Genomic DNA, 20,651 nt, shown 5'->3' with positions numbered 1-20,651 from the left:
GACAAGTAAGGAGAGAATCATTTAGGGCTTGTATGTTTTAAAAGACTTTGGGGCTTCCCTGGTGGCGCAGTGGTTGAGAGTCCGCCTGCCGATGCAGCGGACGCGGGTTCATGCCCTGGTCCGGGAAGATCCCACATGCCGCGGAGCGGCTGGGCCCGTGAGCCACGGCTGCTGAGCCTGCGCGTCCAGAGCCTGTGCTCCGCAATGGGAGAGGCCACAACAGTGAGAGGCCCGCCTACCGCAAAAAAAAAAAAAAAAAATCTGCCTGCCAATGCAGGGGACACGGGTTCAAGCCCTGGTCGGGGAAGATCCCACATGCCACAGAGCAACTAAGCCCGCGTGCCACAAATACTGAAGCCCACACGCCACAACTACTGAAGCCCGCATGCCTAGAGCCCGTGCTCGGCAACAAGAGAAGCCACCGCAATGAGAAGCCTGAGCACTGCAACGAAGAACGAACACAGCCAAAATAAATAAATAAATTTATGAAAAAAAAAATACTTTGGCCGAGACTAGAGCAAGTTGGGATGCCATTAGAGAGTTTGGAAGGAGTATTAGGAATGGCTTATGTGCTCATAGGACCCCCTGGCTGCTGGGTTGAGAAAAGAGTGTAGGGGCCAAGGTCAAAGGAGAGGCAGTGCAGAGGCCACCGCTATAATCCAGGCGAGAGGGTTGGTGCTTGCAGCAGCTGGATGGCAGCGGAGGCGGGAGAAAAGTTCAGGATGTGGATGCGCGTTAAAGGTAGAGCCAACAGGACGTGCCTGTGGACTGGATGTGGGGTGTGAGGGAAAGAGAAGAGTCAAGATAACTTCAAGGTATCTTGTGCTACTGGAAAAATGGAGTGACTTCAACTGAGATGTGAACAACTTTGGAAGGAGCAAGGTGGGTGGGGGAGGGGAAGATCAGGACTTCAGTGCTGGCCACGTCAGGTATGAGACTTTTTTTTTTTTTTTGGCCACACCGAGCAGCATGAGGGATCTCAGTTCCCCGACCGGGGATCAAACCCATGCCCCCTGCAGTGGAAGTGCGAAGTCTTAACCCCTGGACCACCAGGCAAGTCCCTTGAGATGTCTCTTTAGATATTCACATGGAGATGTGGAGTAATCAGAGTCTGGAACTCAGTGGAGAGACTCAGGCTGGAGTTACAAATTTCAGCGCAATCAGGTCTGGATGGTATTTAAAGCTGGATGAGACTGGGTGAGACCGTGGAGGGAATGTAGGTAGACTAGAATGAATCACTCTTTGGCCTACATCCCATTCCTGGGTCAGAAAATCTGGTTGCTAGCACGCTGGGGGCCAGAAGAGGGAGCTAAGGGTGGGAGGAGGGTGGCCAAGGTAGAAAGAGGGGGCTTCTGAGCTTGCCCTTGAAGGAGGAGGAGAAGGAGAAGAAGGCAAGCAGATCCCAGGGGAGGAAACGGTATTTGCCAGCCAAGGAAGCATGAAGGGGTGGGGCAAGGGGATTCACAGAGGGAGGAGGGGCAAAGTGCAATTCCCCACCCTATTTTGGCTTCTCTTGTCTCCTCACCCACACTGAACTTCATGGTCAGCTGTTTCAGGGAACAGATGCCCGCCACTGTGATGCCCTGTGCCCTGTCTTTTCTGCCACTCCTCACTCTTGGGTCCATCCTCCCCAGGCTGCAGGAATTTGCTGGACACCAGACAAGGCCCGGGAGGTGAGCCCAGTAGGCCCTTGGGGGGGTGACATCACCTAGGCCCCCGAGAGACCTGAGAAGGCCCAGTGCCCTATTCCTGCCCCACAGCAGTGTCCTTCTCCCTGGGGGCTGCCCCCAATTCTGGGCTCACTCCTGCTCAGGGCTTCCTTGGTCTCGTGGGGTGGAGGACTGAGCCTGCTTTGGAGTCAGACCGGCCGGCCTGTGTTTAAATGTCCTTTGTGCTACTTCCATCCTCTGTGACTTTAGTCAAGGTGCCTTGAGTTTCCTTATTTATAAAGCGAGACCACCAACAGCAGTCATCTTCATCAGCGGCATCATCTTCCAGGAGAGGTGGTGAGAATTCATGAGATTAAATGAGATGAGGGAATTCCCCGGTGGTCCAGTGGTTAAGACTCCGTGCTCCCAATGCAGGTAGCCCAGGTTCGACCCATGGTCAGGAAACTAGATCCCACACGCATGCCGCAACTAAGAGCCTGCATGCTGCAACTAAAGATTTCCGCATGCTGCAGCGAAGATCCCATGTGCGCAACTAAGACCCGGCACAGCCAAATAAATAAATATTTTAACATAAATAAATAAATGAGATGATGTTGCAAGGCACCTGGCATGGCCTGGGGCAGGAAAGGAACCCCCTCCCTGGGACAAAAGTACATCTCCCCACCCCTACACACACCCCACCCCATCCCCTTCATCACCCTCCCTCCCTTCGCTGCCAAACCTCTGCCCCTAGTGACCAGGCTGTTGTCTAGGCCGGACTCATTAGCTAGGCCCTCCAGCTCCTGTGCATGCAGGGAACCCAGGCGACCTTCTCCACCCTCCTCTGACCTCTCAGGATGGGGACACTGTCTCCCCTCTCTCCCAGGCCCTGCACCCCTCCCACCTCCTTCCTGGATTCCCCTTCCTTCCAAGACAGCCGCTCCCCCAAACACCATGCTTCGCCTTCCTCAGTCCACAGCTCTCACCCGCTCCCGACTATTTGTTCACTCACATGCTCAGCGGAGGCCTGGGGGCTGCCTGACACTGTAGTCTTCTGTGCTGGGGAACAGCCTTGGGAGATAGCCCTGCCCAGCAGGTGGCCTGTCACGGCACTCACAGCACAGTGGGGGATGGATGGGCAGACTGTGATCAGCTGGCCAAGGAGAGTCCTTCCATTTCAAAAAGAAGAAAAGACAAAAAGACCAGAAAAGAATCTGAATGCACTCCACCCTCCCCTCCCTGCCACCTGCAGAGCTGCTGAGACTCCTCCCCTCAGGGTCCTTCCCTTCAGTCACCCCGTCCTCCCCCAGCCTTCCTCAACCCTGCTCTCCCGGCTCTCCACCTCGCTCCACCCAAAAACCTTTGGAGAAAGCGGCCTTCCCTGTCTCTACCTCCTCCTCGCTTCTGACGCTGCCTGCTCTCAAGCCGCTGCAGCCTCGCTTCTGTTCCCAGCGCCCCACGGAAGCCTCTCCCGAGGCCTCCAGCAGCCTTGCTACCTGCAAGGGACACGTCTCAGTCCTGATCCTTCAGGGCCTCCCTGCCACATCTGGCCTGTTCTTCTCTCCCCCTTCCTTGAAACACTCTTTTTCTTTGGCACTTGTGACCCCATACGTTGCCTCTTTTCTAAAATGCACATCTGGTGGGCCAGTTAGAGCCCTCGGAGGCTGCGGGCTCTGTTCAGGGTTAGGGACTGCATGTTCGGTGTTGCCCGCTTGGCAAGGGCCCCATCTCCCCACCTTTGGAAACTCTTTTTCCTCCTCACCCCTGGGGTCCCAGCTTAGATGCAGGAAGCCTCCTCTTACTCCTCTCACTCCTGCTGGCCCGGGCACACTCCCTGGGTCTCCTGATGCCTTATTGTCCCCCTGCCATCTCCCCCACAAGACTGTAGGCTTCCTTCAGTTGAAGGCTGTGCTTCTCTCCCCCGCTGCTGTTAGCGTTGCTAGATACAATACACAATACGGGGGCAAACTGAAACTCACTCTGCATCTGAAATTCAGATTTCACTGGGTGTTCGTGTTTTTGTGTGCTAAATCTGGCAACCTGAACTTCTGAACTCCCAGGACCCAGCTCAGTGCCTGATATAGAGCAGGTGCTCAGGAAATGTTCATTGAAGGAATAACGGTGCAATGGTGGTACCAGGCACCGGTGCTGCGGGGCACAAAGGAGAGGTAGCAGGCTCCCTAGAGGAGGTGACACCCGAGCCAAAGCAGGTGGAGATACTAGGTCATGGCATCAACCAGCCCCCCCATGGGGATGCCTCCTGTAGTGGGTTGAATAGTGTCCCCAAGTCCAACCCCTGGTACCTGTGAATGTGACCTTATTTGGAAATAGGATCTTTTCAGATGTAATTAAGTTAAAGATCTCAGGATGAAATCATCCTGGATTCAGGGTTGGCTTCTAAATCCAAGGACCAGCGTTCTTGTAACAGAAAACAGAGGAAGATGTGAGACGCACATCCAGGGGGAAGATGGCCATATGAAGACAGAAGCAGAGATTGGAGGGAAGCGGCTGCAAGCCAAGGAATGCCAAGGGTTTCTGGGAGTCATCAGAAGCTAGAAGAGAGGCACGGAATGGAAGCTGTCTCAGAGCCTCTGAAAGGAACCAACCCAGCCAATACCTTGATTTGGACTTTTGGCCCAAATTAATTGTTGTTGTTTTAAGCCATTCAGTTTGTGTTAACTTGTTATGGCAGCCCTGGGACACTAATACACTCCCAAGGCTCCATCTGTCCCAAGATCAATGCGTAAGACTCTTCCTTCGTGACCCTTTGCCCCGTAATCCCTTCTGGTACCAGATCTCTTATCCAGCCTGCGGTAGCCAGCCACCCAGATGGCCCCGGTGACTTTCTGGTATTCATGCCTTTACATAGTCCCCTCCAACACTGAGTAGGGCTGACGTATGTGACAATAAGATACTTCTGAAGTGACAGGGTGTGATTCCCAAGGTCAGGTTATCAACACTTAAGACCAAGCTTCTGCCCTGGTCCCTTGCATTGCTCCCTCTGGGGAAAGCCAGCCGCTATGCCGTCAGGGTGCGCAAGCAGCAGCGTGGAGGTGAGGAACTGAGGCTTCTCACCAACAGCCGGTCTCCACTTGCTGGCCAAGTGAGTGAGCCACCTTAGAAGATGATCGTCCCGCACTAGTCAAACCTTCAGAGGACTGAAGCCCAGCCAACGTCGTGGTCGCAACCCCATGGGAGACCCCGAGTCACAACCACCCAGTGAAGTCGTTCCTGAGATTCTGACTCCCAGAAGCTTTGGGTCCTTTGTTACACAGCACAGTTGTGGCATAACTAATACAAGGCAGTTAAACGTCATACATGTTACTCTCAACTTCAAGGTCCACAGGCCCCACCCTTGGCATTAGAAGGCAACAACTGGTGGCTGGATTTAACAGTGACAGCTGGCCTCGTCAGCCTCGGGGCTGGTTAGGAGGCCAGGTGGTCATCTAGTCTATCCCTCCTGGACAGCCAAGGATGCCAAGGCCAGAGATGGGCCCAAAGGTGGGAAGGGGGTGAGATGGCCTGACCTGGAGGCCCACGGCCTCTTCAGGTCTTGGTCCAGGTAAGCCGTGCCCAATCTGAACACACACAGCCCTGAGCCCAGAGGCTGTTTCCCCATGTAGTAGTTTTGCAGTAACAAGGCACCCCAGGCTGGGTGGCTTAAACAACAGAAGTTAATTGTCTCACAGTTCTGGAGGCCAGAAGTCCAAAATCAAGGTGTTGGCAAGGTTGGTTCCTTCTGAGGGCTGTGTGAGAAGGAGCTGTCCCAGGCCTCTCTCCCTGGCTTGTAAATGGCTGTCCTCATGATCACGTGCTGTTCCCCGTATACGGCTATCTGTTCCAAATTTCCCATCGTTATAAGGACACCAGTCAAACTGGACGAGGGCCCACCTATTGACCTCACTTTGATTATCTCTGTAAAGATCCTATCTCCAGGGCTTCCCTGGTGGCGCAGTGGTTGAGAGTCCACCTGCCGATGCAGGGGACGCGGGTTCGTGTCCCGGTCCGGGAAGATCCCACATGCTGCGGAGCGGCTGGGCCCGTGAGCCATGGCCTCTGAGCCTGTGCATCCGGAGCCTGTGCTCCGCAACGGGAGAGGCCACAACAGTGAGAGGCCCGCGTACCGAAAAAAAAAAAAAGATCCTATCTCCAAATAAAGTCGCATTCCGAGGTACTGGGGGCTGGGCCTTCAACATATGAATTTGGGGGAGGACACAAGTTAACCTCTAACACGCTGGGGTCCCCTCTTTAGGGTCACAGTCATTCCATAATTTGTTGTTTCCTGGACTCTCTCCTTCTCTCTGCCTCTCTGCCGCTCATTCTGTGCCCATGACAGACATTGCTAATCTCTCCTGGCATCCGTTCTGCTGAAGCAAGGTGCAGACTCAGCGTCCTCATCAGCAGTCTCTAGGCAACCTGTCCACAATATCAGCCGGTTAAGACGCTGTGGAGGAGAGGGAGGAGTCAGAGGAGACGATGGACAATAAACCCTTGTTGAACGAATGATTGCATACATCTAACCTGCAAAATCCATCCACTTGTCTGTCTGTTCCAGGTTATCTGTCTCTGCACTGGACCACTGGGTCCAGTGAGCCTGCTTTCCACCAGGAACTGCAGCCCTCTCTGCTGGTTTTCATCCTTGGAAATGTGGGCACCTGGAGGCCGTGACTTCAGGGCTATAACCCAAGTCTGCCAGGGAAGAGAACCCCCCTACCTGCTTCTTCTGTTTGTAGTTCAGCCAACAAATATCTCTGAAAACTCTAGTGCACAGAGGGTGCCAGGGGGATGGGGAGGGCAGCAGAGGGCAGGGTTGCCTGTCTACCCAACAGCCATGTTTCCTTCTTCCTTGCTGACAGAGCCCCAGCTGCTCAGGTGATGGGTGGAGATCCCTGGGTGTCATGGCAGGGGATTGGCTTAAGGGGCACAGGCCTGATCAAGAATTCCTGAAAAAGGTTTTTCTCTTTGATGAAAGAGACATGCCAAGGAGAAAGCCCCTGCTCTATGTCCCTTCCCTCATACTCTGGAAATTGTCCTCCAAGGGTGAGATGCTTGGAGCAGCTGCAGCCATCTGGGGACCATGAGGGGGGAACTTGTGATGCATGGAAGAAGCAGAGCTGAGAGATGAGAAGCACCTGAGGCCTTGGTGACCACTGAGCACTGTCAGTGGTGACACTGACCTCCACACTTCTTAGGAGAAACAATAAAGTGTCCACTTTGCTCAGAGCACCATCAAATGATGGTGCCTCTTGCCGCAGCCAAATGCATCTTAACTGGAAGGATATGGACACAGGAATATAAAAAGCAGGACTCTGGCATCAGCTGGCTTGAAACCAGTCCCAGTTCTGCCACTTTCAAGCTTTATGATCTTAGGCAGATCACCTTCTGAAGCCTCAGCTCCTCATCTGTAAAATGAAGATAATTAGAATACCTACCTCACAGGGCTACTGTGGAGGAAAATGAGATAATTTAGGCCAGCATTTTGCACACTGGGGTTGGAACCTATGAGCATTCAATTTGTTTGTTACTCATCCACTAATTTGTTCAACAATAGTTATTGAGCATTTCCTATGTACTTGTGCTAATCTAGGGTCTGGGGAATATAGCTGTGAAAAAAAGAAATAATAGGCACTCACAGAAGTTGGCATTCTCTATTATTATTGTAAATCTTTGCCTACAAGGAGATCCTAATACGTTGGTAAAATCAGGGGAGATTTGGCAGAAGTGATTTCCTGGGACCTGGCAGTGTAGGTACCTGTGGAGTGAGAGGGGCTGGGGGTGCACAGGTGAGTAAGACAGATGCTCTGCCCTCTCAGGACTCACAGCCTCAAGGAGGAGACAGACAGGTAAACAGGTATGTGGTTACATTAGAGTGTGATCAGTGCTGAGATGGGGGAGAGCAGAGGTCCTAGACAGGGTGAAACTGAGTTTCATTTTGTGAGGCAAATGAGAATTCGTCAACAAGGAAGATGGTCATCCCAGGTATCAGGAATCGCATCTACAGACTCCAAGCGAACTGCAGGTTGTCGGGCATGGCTAAAGCGTAAGTTCAAGTGCGGTAATGTTGAGAGATGTCTTATTTCAGAGGCTGTGGTTGCAAGTGACAGAAAACTGAAATCAACCAGGCTCCAACAATCAAAGGAAGGTACTGACGCACGTGACTAAAAAGTTCAGAGGTTCAGTGGCTTCAGGTAAAGCTGATGTCATTGGGAAGCCAGTTTTTTTCCCATCTCTTTGTAGGGCCCTCCAGGCTCAGCTTCCTGACCTTCATCCCATATTTGTAACATGCTGATTGGGCCAGCTTAGGTCTCTAGTCCACTTCTGAACCCATCGTGATCTCCAGGGCCTTGGGAAAGGCTGACATTGGGATGGGATCAACTCCACAGCACCACATGGACCCCCAAAGGAGAAAGGCAAAGGGGGAAGGGGTATCAGGAGGCCAGATTTTGAAGGAGATTATCAAAGGATAATGAAAGGCAGCGGATTGACTTGATTAGATTGCCCTGGCTGTTGAATAAAGAACAGATTAGAGGGGGCCAAGAGAGGAGGCAGGGAGGCCTGCTGGGAGGCTGTTTCATTCACGGGGTGAGAGGGAGTGGCCGTGGGGGAAGAGACTGACACAAGTTGGAGGCTGTTGGACTCGGAAGTGAAGCAGAAGGAGGAGTCCAGGGCATTTCCTAAGTTTCTGTACTTCGTCGGGGACTGGTGGGAAGAGGTGGGCAGGCAGAGCAAACGGAGAGTCAAGAGGCGGAGATCCCTTTTGGACAGGCCTAGCTTGTGGTGTCTGAGAGAAAACTGAGCACGGACGTCCAGAAGGCAGTTGGTTGGGTATGGGGGGTCCAGAGCCAGGGGCAGGGGTCGGGGTTGGAGATGGAGGTTGCAGTGTCCACAGCCCGGGGAGTTAAGGATGTAGCCTGGGACCGAAGGATCTACAGCAAGGGTTTGGAGGCAGAGAGGATGGGCGCCAGCTGGGAGCTCATGTCCAGGAACAGGGGTAGCCCTCTCTGTCTGTCCTGCCCAGAGGTGGATTGAGTCCAGGCCCGTCAAAAGTCCTTTGGGGGCTTCCCTGGTGGCGCAGTGGTTGAGAGTCCGCCTGCTGATGCAGGGGACATGGGTTCGTGCCCCGATCCGGGAAGATCCCACATGCTGCAGAGTGGCTGGGCCCGTGAGCCACGGCCGCTGAGCCTGCGCGTCCAGAGCCTGTGCTCCGCAACGGGAGAGGCCACAACAGTGAGAGGCCAGCGTACCGCAAAAAAAAAAAAAAAAAAAAAAGTCCTTTGGGTTTAGAGATGACAGCCACTAGTGACCTCGGCAAGAGCAGTCTCCGTGGAGTGGCAGAGGGTGACACAACACTTCAGTGGGTTGCAGAGTGAGTGGGAGGTGAGAACAAGGATGAAGGGGTGTGAACAACTCTTTTAAGAAGCCCAGCTTTATCTTTATTTTTAATTATTTTTATTTATTTATTTATTTATTTTGCGGTACACGGGCCTCTCAGCGTTGTGGCCTCTCCCGTTGCGGAGCACAGGCTCCGGACGCGCAGGATCAGTGGCCGTGGCTCACGGGCCCAGCCGCTCTGCGGCATGTGGGATCTTCCCGGACTGGGGCACGAACCCGTGTCCCCTGCATCGGCAGGCGGACTCCCAACCACTGCACCACCAGGGAAGCCCTATCTTTATTTTTTAATTTTTTTTTTGGCTGCACTCTGCGGCTTGAAGGATCTTAGTTCCCCGACCAGGGATTGAACCCATGCCCCCTGCAGTGGAAGCCCAGAGTCCTAACCACTGGACCACCAGGGAATTCCCTAAGAAGCTCAGCTTTAAAAAAAAAAAAAAAAAGAGAGAGAGAGAGAGATTGAGAGCAAAGGTAGCACTAGCTTTCAGTAACTGTAGCTGAAAGGTGTAGCTAAAGGTGAAACTTGGGATGGAGGAAGGGGTGTGTGTGTGTGTGTGTGTGTTGGTGTACATGGGGGATGGGAGTGTCTTGGGATGGAGGGCCTTAGGCAGGTTGACATGCCGAAGGGAAGAGAATAATGAGGGAGGAGAGGTAAATGAGGACCAAATGTGTGTGTGTGTGTGTGTGTGTGTGTGTGTGTGTGTGTGTGTGTGTGTGTGTCTCGCTGAGAGATGCAGAGCCTGGGAGGGAGGTTGGCCTTGAAGGGGGAAGGTACACTTACAACTGCAAGTGACAGGGAAGGAGTGAATCTCTGGGTGCAGGGGCAGGCCTTAGAGGGGGTTCCTCCCAGAGGCCTCTATTCTCTCTGGAAGCGGAAGGCAAGGTCACGGGCTAAGAGCCATGCAGCAGATGGGGTGGTGGAGGAGGAGTATGAGGGGGGCAGGTTGGGGGAAGCAGGAAGGGTGATTGTAGCCAAGCCAGGAACCCTGGATGTGCCCTGTCCAGCAGAGCTGGCCAGCAGAAGCCAGCAGTCCCAAGGGACTGGCCAGGTATGGGGCATGAAAATAGGTGGGCCGGGCCAGGGTCTGCAGGGTGGGTGGGGTGTTCTGGGGCACCAGGTAGGACTCAGCAAGCAGCGAGCAGACCTGTTCAGCTGGGTCAGATACAGGCTAGAAAGGCCTTGAGTACTGGGCTGGGAGAGGAGAAGCTCCAACTTTGCCTGGAAGGCAACGGTGAACCATGGAAGGTTATTGAGCAGGAGTGAGACCTGATCAAAGCAGTATTTGAGAATCTGTATCCAGCTATGTTTGTGTGATGGGTTGGCGAGATCAGACCGAAGGCAGGAACCTGAAGCGGTAGACAAGTCAGAGGGATGTTGTCAAGTGTCAAATGTCTCAGAGGAAGAGCTTTTAGCTCCAGAGGCCAGAACCAGGAGCTGCAGGTGGCCATGGCCTTCAGCTGGTCCACAGATCATGGGCAGCCTCACAGAGAAGTGAAGGGTGGTTTTGTAGCCCAGCTAGGGGTGTTCAAGAGGGGACCCCCTGCTTCAGAAGGAAACCAGCATTGATGGGGACTCCAATTACATTCCATGTGAGATGACGTTGGAGCCTCGCAACAATCAGATGAGGTCAGCGTTATTGTTCCCTTTGAGAGATGGAGGGACTAAGCCTCGGAGAGGCCAAGTAACTCACCTCAGGCCACACAGCAAGCAAGAAGCAGAGCCAGGACTCACTCCAGGTCTGAGCTCCCTGGCCTGCAGTGCTCCTGCACCTTCGCTGCGGTTCCCCTCTCCTCTGCCATTTCTCTAGGGGTTTCCGCTCCACCCGACTTTGTTCTGGGAGGTTCTGGGTGGCTCTGGGCCCAGGAGACGTGCTGGGGATTGGATCTAAAGCTCAGTTGGCCCCAGACGATCTTGACCGCATGCACTTGCCCCAGGAGAATGGGCTCCTCAGGGTGCCGTGCTCAGACTCCCTGGGAGGACATTTGTGGCCAAGCTTAGGTGGGACCCCTTGGTCCACGCTGTGACCACTAGAGGGCGCCAGCTGTTGCCCAGGTGAGCGTGAGGGGCGGTTCCTTTCCTGGCTTCCGGAGAAACAGAGGGGGCTCCCAGGTCTGGAAGCTGCCCCCTCGTGGCTCCAGGGAGCCCCTGTCACCTTCTCGCGTCTCTCTGCTAAGATCTCCCTGACCCTTCCGCCCTAGTTCCTGCTTCGCTCAGGGAGTCAGCTTTCGTCAGCGTGGGTGACAGGAAGCCTGGGGTCTCCTTGCTGACCTCCCGCCTGCTTCTGCTCTGCCCGCCCCCAGCGCCACTCACAGATGTGCTGGCCTGGGCTCCTTTAGCGCCCCCCCCCTCACGTGGCCACAGTGCTGAGGCGATACCTAGCACCGGATCGTCACCTCTGTCACCTTCTCTCAGCCTCTTCACAGCCCCGGGTGGGAGGGTGGGCCAGTTCAGGAGATTACTAACTGGGCCCAGGAGGGCAGTGCCCTGGGCCACACCGCCCGCCAGTGAGCCCCAGGGGCCTGGGAGGAACTGAAGTCCTCTCTGGGCAGGCTGAGGGCGTGAGGGCCCTGGAGGGAGCGCCCCCATGCTCCTTTCACACTGTAGCCCACCTTCACCATTTCTCCAGCTTCATCTCCCCCTGGCCTCCAGTCCGACTCCCCCGCTGCTCGGCCAGGTTTCTCCTTAGATCCTGCCACCTTCCCTCCCCCACCCAAGGGCCCGCCTGCCTGCCACCCTCCCCAAGCTGAGCCCCTTGGCTCTAGCCACTGAGGGCCTGGCCGGGGTCCCAAGCACCACACCGCAGCGGCCAGCCTTGCCTGGCCAGAGCTCAGGACAGTCCCAGTCTGTCTGGCAGGGCTACGGGTTCAGGATTGGCTGGAGCTGCCCCCGCCTTTGGGAGGAGGGAGAGGGGAGGCTGGTGGCTTGTTCAAGGTCACCCTCCTTTTCTCTCCCAGCATCCCTGTTCGACCTTCGTCCCCTCTGCCTCACCTCGAGGAGTCAGGAGGCAGGATGCCCAACACGCAGAGGACAGAGGAGCCCAGCGAGGAGGAAGGCTTTGGGGGCTTCTGGTATTTATTTATTCAGCAAATTTTGAGTGCCTCCTATACGCCAGGCACTGAGAACACAGCAGCGAACACAGTGGACCCAATCCCTGCCACGCCGCCGCCCTGCAGGGAGACAGTCGAGAAATAAACAATCACACAAATAATGTAAACTGGTGTCCCCAGCAGTGTGGCAAAGGCTCTGAGCACCTTGGTCTGGCTTCCTGGGGGATCTCAGGGGTGAGGAGCCCTGTCTGGCCCCGGGGTGGGGTGGGGGGGCGTCGGGGGCGGGAGGAAGGCTTCGGACACAGCCAGGGGCGTTGGCTTTGTGGAGGCCTGTGCGGGGGCTCGGCCAAGCCTCAGTTTCCTCAACTGGAAAACGCAGGAAGTAAACGTGCCCGGATCACGGGGTTGCTGCCCAGAGGCCTGCAGCCCTCAGAAAGCAGGCACTGGCATCCTCCCTGAGGAAGGCCGAGGGGGAGCTCCTCGGTGAGAACGGCGGGGAGGGCACTCCCGGAGGCCGGCAGTAGCTCACAAAGCTCCGAGATGGCCTCAGGGAGGTGAGGGACCCCAGTACTGGTGCTGCGCTACTGAGCTTCCCTGGCCCCTCTGCCTGAGGCAGGAGGGGAGGGGCTGGTCCCTGGCTGCCTCCTTTCTCTCCCCTCCCACGCCTCCTGTTCTGGGCCACGTGGCACCTCGGTGCCCCTGGCCTGGGGGAGAATGATTCCCGATCTGGGGCTGGGGGAGTGAGGGAAAAGTGGGTGGCACGTGGGGTACCGCTGAGACCAGGTCCTGTGGCACACCCGGTCCATCCCGCCCCGCAGCCCCAGGGCAGGGAGGGGGTGCTGTCTCTTTAAGAGCCTTCAGGCTGCTGGGAGCAGATGGCCAGGCCGGCCGGGGCCCCTTGTCCTTTGTGTGGCTTTGCACAAAAGAGGGGGCCAGCTGGGGAGGGGGCGGCTGCAGCAGGTGGGAGGGTGGGGCCTTGCCCCTCCCCCTCCTAACCCTGCGCCGTTGCCCCTTGGGGAGGAGGTTGCTCACTAGGAATGTGCCTCCTCTCTCTCCCTGGACACTGTGGACCCCAGAGTCATCCCCAGATTCCTAGGATACCCCTCCCATGTCGCGTCCCACCTCCTAGGCGGAAGCCTCATCACACCAGGGCCTAGGGACTCCCCCCCTCCTCTCTACGCCAAGGAATAAGCCTCCCCTCCCTGCCCCCGCCTCCAGAGCAGAATCTTCCTCTGGCCCTGAGCTCCAGGCCCTAGGGAGAAGTGAGAACAGAATTAGGTTCTTATTGGGGGGAGGGGTGCTAAGGAAGGAGGGACGCCTGTGGCCGGGGGTACCTGGGGCAGCCCAGGAGGAGGGAGCCCAGAACAAGCATGATGCTGAGGCCTGGGGGTGGGGTGAGGTGCTGGGCCCTGGACCCTAGGCATGAGGATGGAAAAGTGGCAAGGGGGAAAGGGGGGACCCAGCTGAGGCCCTGCTTCAAGAGGGGCTGGTGTGGGCAAAATGGAAGACTCCATCATAGGAGAGGGCTGTGAGCAGCGATGGCTGCCGGCCAGGCAGGAGGGGACAGAGATGAGAGGCTCCCTAAAGACTGGAGGTTCTGGGGGCAGGGTGGCCACTCAGAAGGAGTAAGGCTGCGGAGGCGCTTTTCCATTTGTAGCAGAGTCCTGAGCTCAGACCTGCCCTTGGCCCACTCGTTCTCCTCTATCCAGACCTCCCCACCCTGGGGCTTGGTGCCCAATCCATGATTTAAGAGGAGGAAAAAGGCCCCATAGCTCTGACCGGAGGTGTGGCGGGCAACGTGGCTGCCGGCTGGGTGGCCCCAGTGTGGCCCCATGTGGCCCGACAGCACCGCAGCCGGGTGGGGTTGTGCCTAACTTTGCCCGGCCGCCCGCAGGAGCCCCCAGGACCGGGAGGCCCCAGCCGGGTCGTGGCCCGACCGCAGGACCCCGGCCGGCTGGCCGCAGGCAGCGGGTGGGGGCGGGGATCCATCCCTGGCTGGGCCCTGGGTTGCTTCTAAATTTAGGAATCTGATTACTGAGTGGCCGAGGAAGGGAAGGGAGAGGAGGGTGCGAGCGCAAGCTCGGCTCAGTCTGGGCACAGCGGGGCGTGCCCGAGTGGAGGTGTGTCTAGAAGTCTGGGGCTCGGGTGGGAGGGGCGACGGGTGGGAGGGGGCTTCGGCCTGTGTGCGCGGCAGCACGTGCCTGCGCCGGCGGGGACGGGCACCGGCGCAGCTTGTCGCCGGTGTGTGTGTGTGCTGGCTCTTTGTGTGCCTGGCAGGGTGGCTGGGTCTGGCTTTGAAAGTCTCTGCCCACCCCCCTCCCCCATCTCCGTCTGTGCCGCTCTACCCGCTTCCCGGTCTGTCACTCTGCCCGTGCTCGTCCTGGGGGAGGGGGATGCTGCTCCCAGCTGGGGTGACAGTGAACCCAGTAGGGAGGACACCCAGCTCCTCCCTCACCCTGCAGTCCAGATCTTTCCCTACACTTCCCACTCCCCATCCCGCAACCCCTTGTGCCACTGTTTTGGGGTGCGCGCTGCAGCAGTTAAAGGGAACTGAGGTGACCCCTGGGGACCCACAGATGCACCAGAAACCAGGCTTTGGCCCGGTAGCTCTTGGAGGAATTCATTCCTCGCCTGTCCGGCCTCCCATCCGCTCTGGCCCCCAAGGGCGCATGAAGGGGGGGGGTCCCCCCTGCGGAAGGGGGGCGGGGAGTTCCTTGGCAGGAAGGGAAATGGAAGGAAAAGCTGGGCTCCACCCGGGCGGGCGGGCAGGCGGCCTCAGGGCCCCCGGGGCAGGCGGCGGTAACCCGAGCCCACTGGTGTGTGGGGCTGGTGTGCGCCTGGGTGGGGCTGACCCCCGGCTACTCCTCGGGGGTAGGGGGTGGCCTCCCCCAGGGGCAATTCTGGGAGCTCGGGGGGCCCGCAGAGGAAAGCGCTCTCCACCCGGGTCCTGACCCCACCCCCTGGAGGTCTAGCCCCGGCCCCCAGGCCCCGCCCCCCGGGCCCTCCCTTCCACCCCAGGGCCAGATGTTCAGCTGGCGGAGGCATCGGCTGGGGGAGGGGTGCTGAGGCCGCAGCCGGCACTACTTCCCTGCCAGCAGCTTCATTGTGTGCGCGAGGAGCGAGCGGCGGCGGAGAGCGGGCGAGCGAGCAGCAGCCCGAGCGCGCCGTGGAGAGCGAGCGCGCCGGGGAGGGTGCGAGGCGGTGCCCGCGGCTGCGCTCCCCCGCCTCCCGGCAACTCTGCCCCAGCACCGCGCGCCGTGCGCGCCGTCCCGCCGCCGCCGCCGCCAGCGCCGGGGCCCCGCCGGCTGCCGTCGCAGGCAGGGGTCTGGTCCGGGCAGGGGTCCCCTCCCGGGGACTGGGGCATCCTGGTGCAGCCGAGAGGCGCGGAGCCCGCCGGGGGCGGCAATCGCGCCGCAGCGCCCGCTCGCTGAACTGCGTGGGCAGGCGGGCATTGGGGCTCCAGGGCGCTCCGAGGGCAGAGTGCCCAGACTTCTCCGGGGAGCCCCAATTCCGTGGAGCGTCCAGAGCGAGCGCGCCCCTGCCCCACCGGACCTTGCGCTCATCCCCCGCGTACCCCACTTCTACACAAACTTTTTTGACACCCTCACCCGGGGGGGGTCGCGGAGAGCGCTGGGCTGCCCGCTGGGCTCCTGCCCCGCCGGACCCTAGCCACGCTTGACCTCCTGCCTCTCGTAGCCTCAGTGGCGACCTCTCCAGGCCGGGCCGGGCACGGCACCCCAGGCGAGCGCGGCAACGACCGCTGCTCTCCGAAGGCTCCCGCGCCCCCCGGGGCAGCTGGGCGGGGTAATGCCCTCGGTGATGGAGAAGCCGAGCGCGGGCTCCGGGATCCTGTCCCGCAGCCGGGCCAAGACGGCGCCCAACGGCGGACAACCCCACTCGGAGGATGACAGCAGCGAGGAGGAGCACTCGCACGGTGAGCCCGGAGGCCTAGGGTTAAAGGCGCACCGGCCCGGGGGGGCGCGGAGCAGGGCGTGGGGGAGAGTTGCCGACCACGGGGGTATTATACGGATGGTTCCTGCCTTGCCTGTATTGGAGCCTGTGCCTTGCTTCTCCCCCGAGCCGGCACAGGGAATCTGGAGGCTGGGCCCCTAGCTGCCGAGGAGGCGGTCCTGCCTGCCCACTCCCTGCCCTCAGTCCCCGAGGGACTCAGGCGTCCCTCCCTTTCACAGCTTGGGCTCCTCGTACCCTGCCACCTTGCAGGGGACTGAGGTCTGACTGGGGCAGGAGCTGGAAAGACACCTCCACACCGAGCTGTGGGGCTCCTGTGGTGGGGAGGAGCCTTGGATTCTCTGCAGGAGGGCTGTGGTCCAGGTCTAGGGGCAGCCCTCCAACCCCCCCAACTCCCCCCCCCCCCGTCAGAACAAAGGGCTCTGCTGGGCCTGGGCTTGAAAACTGGCCCCTGTCCTCTCCCCCACCCCCCATGGCTATGGCTAGGCAGGTCTCTCCCTTTTCCAGTTCCTTCTGTGGCTGAGGGTAACTGAGGGGAAGATCAGGGAAAAGTGAGCCTCCTGGAAGATGGGGGCCCTGGGTGGTCAGGAAGGAGAACTCCAGGCCAGCCACCTCCCCCGCCACATCCTCCCGTCCTCCCTCCCTCCCTGGAGTCCTGACTGCCTCCCCCCACCCCCCACCGGCTCCACAGACAGCATGATCCGCGTTGGAACCAATTACCAGGCCGTAATTCCGGAGTGCAAGCCTGGTGAGTGGCAGGACAGGCTGTGAAGGGAGGGGACTGGAGGGCCCATGGCTTGGCCCTGAGCCCCACCTGGGGGAACCCTTGGCTGGCGCCCACTGTAAGGACAGGCGGGGGTGGGTGGCCGGCCCTGTGGCATGGTTAGTTTTCCTGCTCTGCCTTCCTGTCTGGGTCTCTGTCCCTCCTTCCCCTCTGGGCCTCACCTCGCGGGCCCCACTCCTCCGCTGCCCTCTGGCCGTGGGTCCAGGCCAGCGCCACCAGGCTGATGATGTCTTCCCTCCTTTGCTCCGTTGCCTTTCAGAGAGCCCCGCACGCTACAGTAACAAGGAGCTGAAGGGGATGTTGGTGTGGTCGCCCAACCACTGTGTGTCAGATGCCAAGCGTGAGTGGGGTGGGACCCTGGGCTCATGCATACCCTTGGGAGCTGGGGCCTGGGGTTCATGCCAGCTGGCAGCCAGCTCTTCTCAGAAGTGGGCTGGAGGCTGAGGTGTGTGGGTTCAGCCCCTGTCCTGGGGCTCAGGCTCAGGGGCCTAGCCCCTGGGGGCATACCCCTTTCCGGGCAGGCCTGGCTTAGGGGTTGTAACCCCTCCTCCAAGACCTGGCTCCTCCCGCCCCTGCAGTTGACAAGTACATTGCGATGGCCAAGGAGAAGCATGGTTACAACATCGAGCAGGTGAGCCTTGGCCCCGCAGGGATTTGGGGTGGAGACGGGACAGTGCTGCGGGCAGCTGAGCCTGAGTTGTCCCCTCTCCTGGGCCAGGCACTGGGCATGCTCCTGTGGCACAAGCATGACGTAGAGAAGTCGCTGGCTGACCTGGCCAACTTCACCCCGTTCCCGGACGAGTGGACGGTAGAGGACAAGGTGCTGTTTGAACAGGCCTTCGGCTTCCACGGCAAATGTTTCCAGCGGATCCAGCAGATGGTAAAGCCCTCCACCCCCGCCAGTGCTCCTTGGCCCCTTCTTTCTGTTAAGCCTAACCGAGGCCCAGAGTCTTAGGTGGGCCCCAGCCTCTGGCGTTGCCCCTCCAGCTGCCTGACAAGCTGATACCCAGCCTGGTGAAGTATTACTACTCTTGGAAGAAGACCCGCAGCCGGACCAGTGTGATGGACAGACAGGCTCGGCGGCTGGGGGGCCGAAAGGACAAAGAAGACAGGTGGGGGGCTCGGGGAGGCTCTGGGTGGGGGTAAACTGAGCTCCTGGGGGCCCTGGCCCCTGCCTTACCCGGCCTTGGCCCCCGTGTAAGCAGTGATGAGCTTGAAGAGGGACGAGGAGCCGTGAGTGAGGGGGAGCCGGACGCTGGAGACCCCAAGAGAGAGGTGAGGTCCCAGAGCTCCTCTGGCCCTGCCCGCCTGCCCGCCCTCTCCCTGGGCTCTGCACCACCCACCTCCTCTCCTTTCCCTGGCAGCCTCTGCCCTCTCGGCCCCTGAATGCCCGCCCAGGTCCAGGAAAGAAGGAGGCCCAGGGGTCTCAGTACCGCCACCATCCGCTGCGAACTCGGCGGCGCCCTCCCAAGGGCATGTACCTGAGCCCCGAGGGCCTCACTGCCGTGTCAGGGAGCCCGGACCTTGCCAACCTCACACTTCGAGGCCTCGACTCCCAGCTCATCTCCCTCAAGCGCCAGGTGGGGGGCCCGAGGAAAGAAGGGGCCAGGCAGGCAAAGGGGACAGTCGGCAGCTGGGAACTATGATTGGGGGCAGCTGGAGGCGTAAGGGAGGTCGTGTGGATGCCAAGCCTGCCTCTGCCCCATCTTCTGGGCTTCTGGGTAACTTAGTGTTCTTTTCTGGACATTGAAACAAACAAACAAACAAACCTGGTCTTTGAAAAGGGGCAAACCCCAGTGTCTCCTCTACTGAATGGTTGTGAGGGAGAGATGAGGTAGATGGTGGGGGGCAAAGAGCTTTGCTGGGCAGTGGGGCCTTGGCGAGGGTTGGTGTTGACGGCCTCCCTGGCTTGGAACTTGATGTCCCTTCCTTGCCTTGCCTTCCCAGGTGCAAAGCATGAAACAGACCAACAGCAGCCTCCGCCAGGCCCTGGAGGGGGGCATCGACCCGCTCCGCCCCCCCGAGGTGAGGCTGCGCTTCAAGTCCGGGTGCAGGAGGGGGCAGAAAGGGGAGTTTCTCTTGGGTAGCAGGGCCTCTGTTCCCATATGTTTGAGTCTCAAGGACATATTCCTTGCGCCCCAGGCCAACACCAAGTTCAACTCCCGCTGGACCACGGATGAGCAGCTTTTGGCAGTACAAGGTGGGTGAGACTCGGAGAATAGAGGGCCCCAGGAGCCTCTCCTGCCCTCCGAGGAGCTGGGGCAGAGGGGGAGGATCAGGGAAGTAACTAGTTCTAAGGGGGTATTCACACCTGCTGCCCTTTTGACCCTTGCAGCCATCCGTAGGTATGGCAAAGACTTTGGGGCTATTGCAGAGGTGATTGGGAACAAGACTCTGACCCAGGTGAAGACCTTCTTTGTGAGCTACCGGCGCCGCTTCAATCTGGAGGAGGTGCTGCAGGAATGGGAGGCCGAGCAGGATGGGGCCCCTGGAGCCCCCCCGGTCCCCATGGAGGAGGCTAGGAGAGGGGCTCCCTTGCCAGCCCCGGCCCTAGAGGAAGACGATGAGGTGAGAAGGGGAGAGAGAGCGAAACGCTTCAGAGGACAGAGGAGAGGAACCGCCTCCGTCCTTAGCCTGGGCTGAGGGTGTGCTTGAGCCTGGTTTCTCACTCTTCTCTCGCCCCTCTCAGGTCCAGATTACATCTGTGTCGACATCAGGACCCCGATCGGGGCCCCCTGCGCCGCCCCCTCCTCCGCCTCCCACCTCGCTGTCCCAGCCGCCGCCACTGCTGAGGCCACCTTTGCCCACGGCTCCCACCCTGCTCCGCCAGCCACCCCCACTCCAGCAGGGCCGCTTCCTCCAGCCCCGGCTGGCCCCCAACCAGCCCCCACCACCTCTTATCCGCCCTGCCCTGGCTGCCTCCCGCCACGGTGCCCGCCCCGGCCCTCAGCCCGCACCCACCCTGGCTGGAGCCCCCCTGGAGCCTCCAGCACCCTCGCTCTGAGCCCTGAGGCCCTCCACCAACCAGAGGCTCCAGAACCCCTTTGCCGGACGTCCTCGGGGACCTCCAGCTTCACTGAGGACAGAAGAGACTAGAGCTCTTGCCAGGTCTTTCGAAGACCCAGCGCTGCCGACGGGCACAGCCTGGACCCCCGCGGGTTCTGCACGTCTTTCTGGCAGCCAGCCTGTCTCCACCCCCACCCCAGCCAGGGTCTGGGGCCTTCTGAGGCTGGCCCGAGGGTACTTTTCCTGGCTGGGACTGGAACGGCTGCCTCCTAGTCTGCCAGGGCCTGGCCTAGGGGTCCTGCCCTTCGTGTGTAGGGGGTAGTGACCATAGCCTGGGGGGGGCGCGGAGAGGACAGTTTAGTGTGTTGGCTGTTCTTCCTCTTCCCCTTCTTTTAGCAATAAGTCTGGGGTGAGGTGGGGAGGGAGCTGGAGGGGGGAAGTGGGCAGAAAGGTTCCTTGGGGCCTGACAGCAGCAGAGGCTGAAGAGGTAGCTCTCCAGTCTTCAGGGGGCCGGGTGGAAAGTGCCGAGGAGCCCTGAGGGTGCCCACTGTGCCCACCGCCCAGAAGTTTAGAGAAAGGAGGGTTGGGAACATATGCAGACATGGGTTTATTTTTCAATGTTTTTAAAAAATAAATAAAACCTTCAAGCTCACTGAATCCTCTTTCCCTTTTGGTTTAAGGGTCTTGGGCTTTGCTTCCTGTCTGTGCCATGAGGGTGGGGAGGGATCCCGCCCAGCACCGGCCTTTCCCCAGGCCCCAGACAGGAATCAGTTCTCCCCTGCGAGGCAGGCAGGCTGGGCCACATC

At 59.1% G+C, this 20,651-nt stretch overlaps 1 protein-coding gene across 2 annotated transcripts; it reads left to right on the top strand.

The window, feature by feature from the left end:
• Positions 1–15,165: 15,165 nt before the first annotated feature.
• On the top strand, positions 15,166–20,607 carry RCOR2 (REST corepressor 2). 2 transcript variants are annotated; one of them, XM_027090335.1, is made up of 12 exons: positions 15,166–16,020; positions 16,747–16,803; positions 17,099–17,179; positions 17,418–17,470; positions 17,558–17,719; positions 17,827–17,951; positions 18,045–18,114; positions 18,204–18,419; positions 18,787–18,864; positions 18,982–19,039; positions 19,175–19,407; positions 19,529–20,502. In XM_027090335.1, the coding sequence occupies exons 1-12, from the start codon at positions 15,894–15,896 to the stop codon at positions 19,841–19,843; spliced, it is 1,575 nt and encodes a 524-aa protein (XP_026946136.1). In that variant the 5' UTR covers positions 15,166–15,893; the 3' UTR covers positions 19,844–20,502. The 2 variants fall into 2 exon arrangements, with proteins under 2 accessions (XP_026946136.1, XP_026946137.1); XM_027090336.1 differs by lacking the exon at positions 19,175–19,407 and having other exon boundaries at positions 15,193–16,020; positions 19,529–20,607.
• Positions 20,608–20,651: the final 44 nt, after the last annotated feature.

The sequence above is a fragment of the Aethalodelphis obliquidens genome, unplaced genomic scaffold, assembly GCF_003676395.1.
Source record: "Aethalodelphis obliquidens isolate GAN/ISIS:26980383/991018 unplaced genomic scaffold, ASM367639v1 scaffold69, whole genome shotgun sequence".
Taxonomy (NCBI): domain Eukaryota; kingdom Metazoa; phylum Chordata; class Mammalia; order Artiodactyla; family Delphinidae; genus Aethalodelphis; species Aethalodelphis obliquidens.
This window is presented reverse-complemented; position numbering and strand designations above follow the sequence as displayed.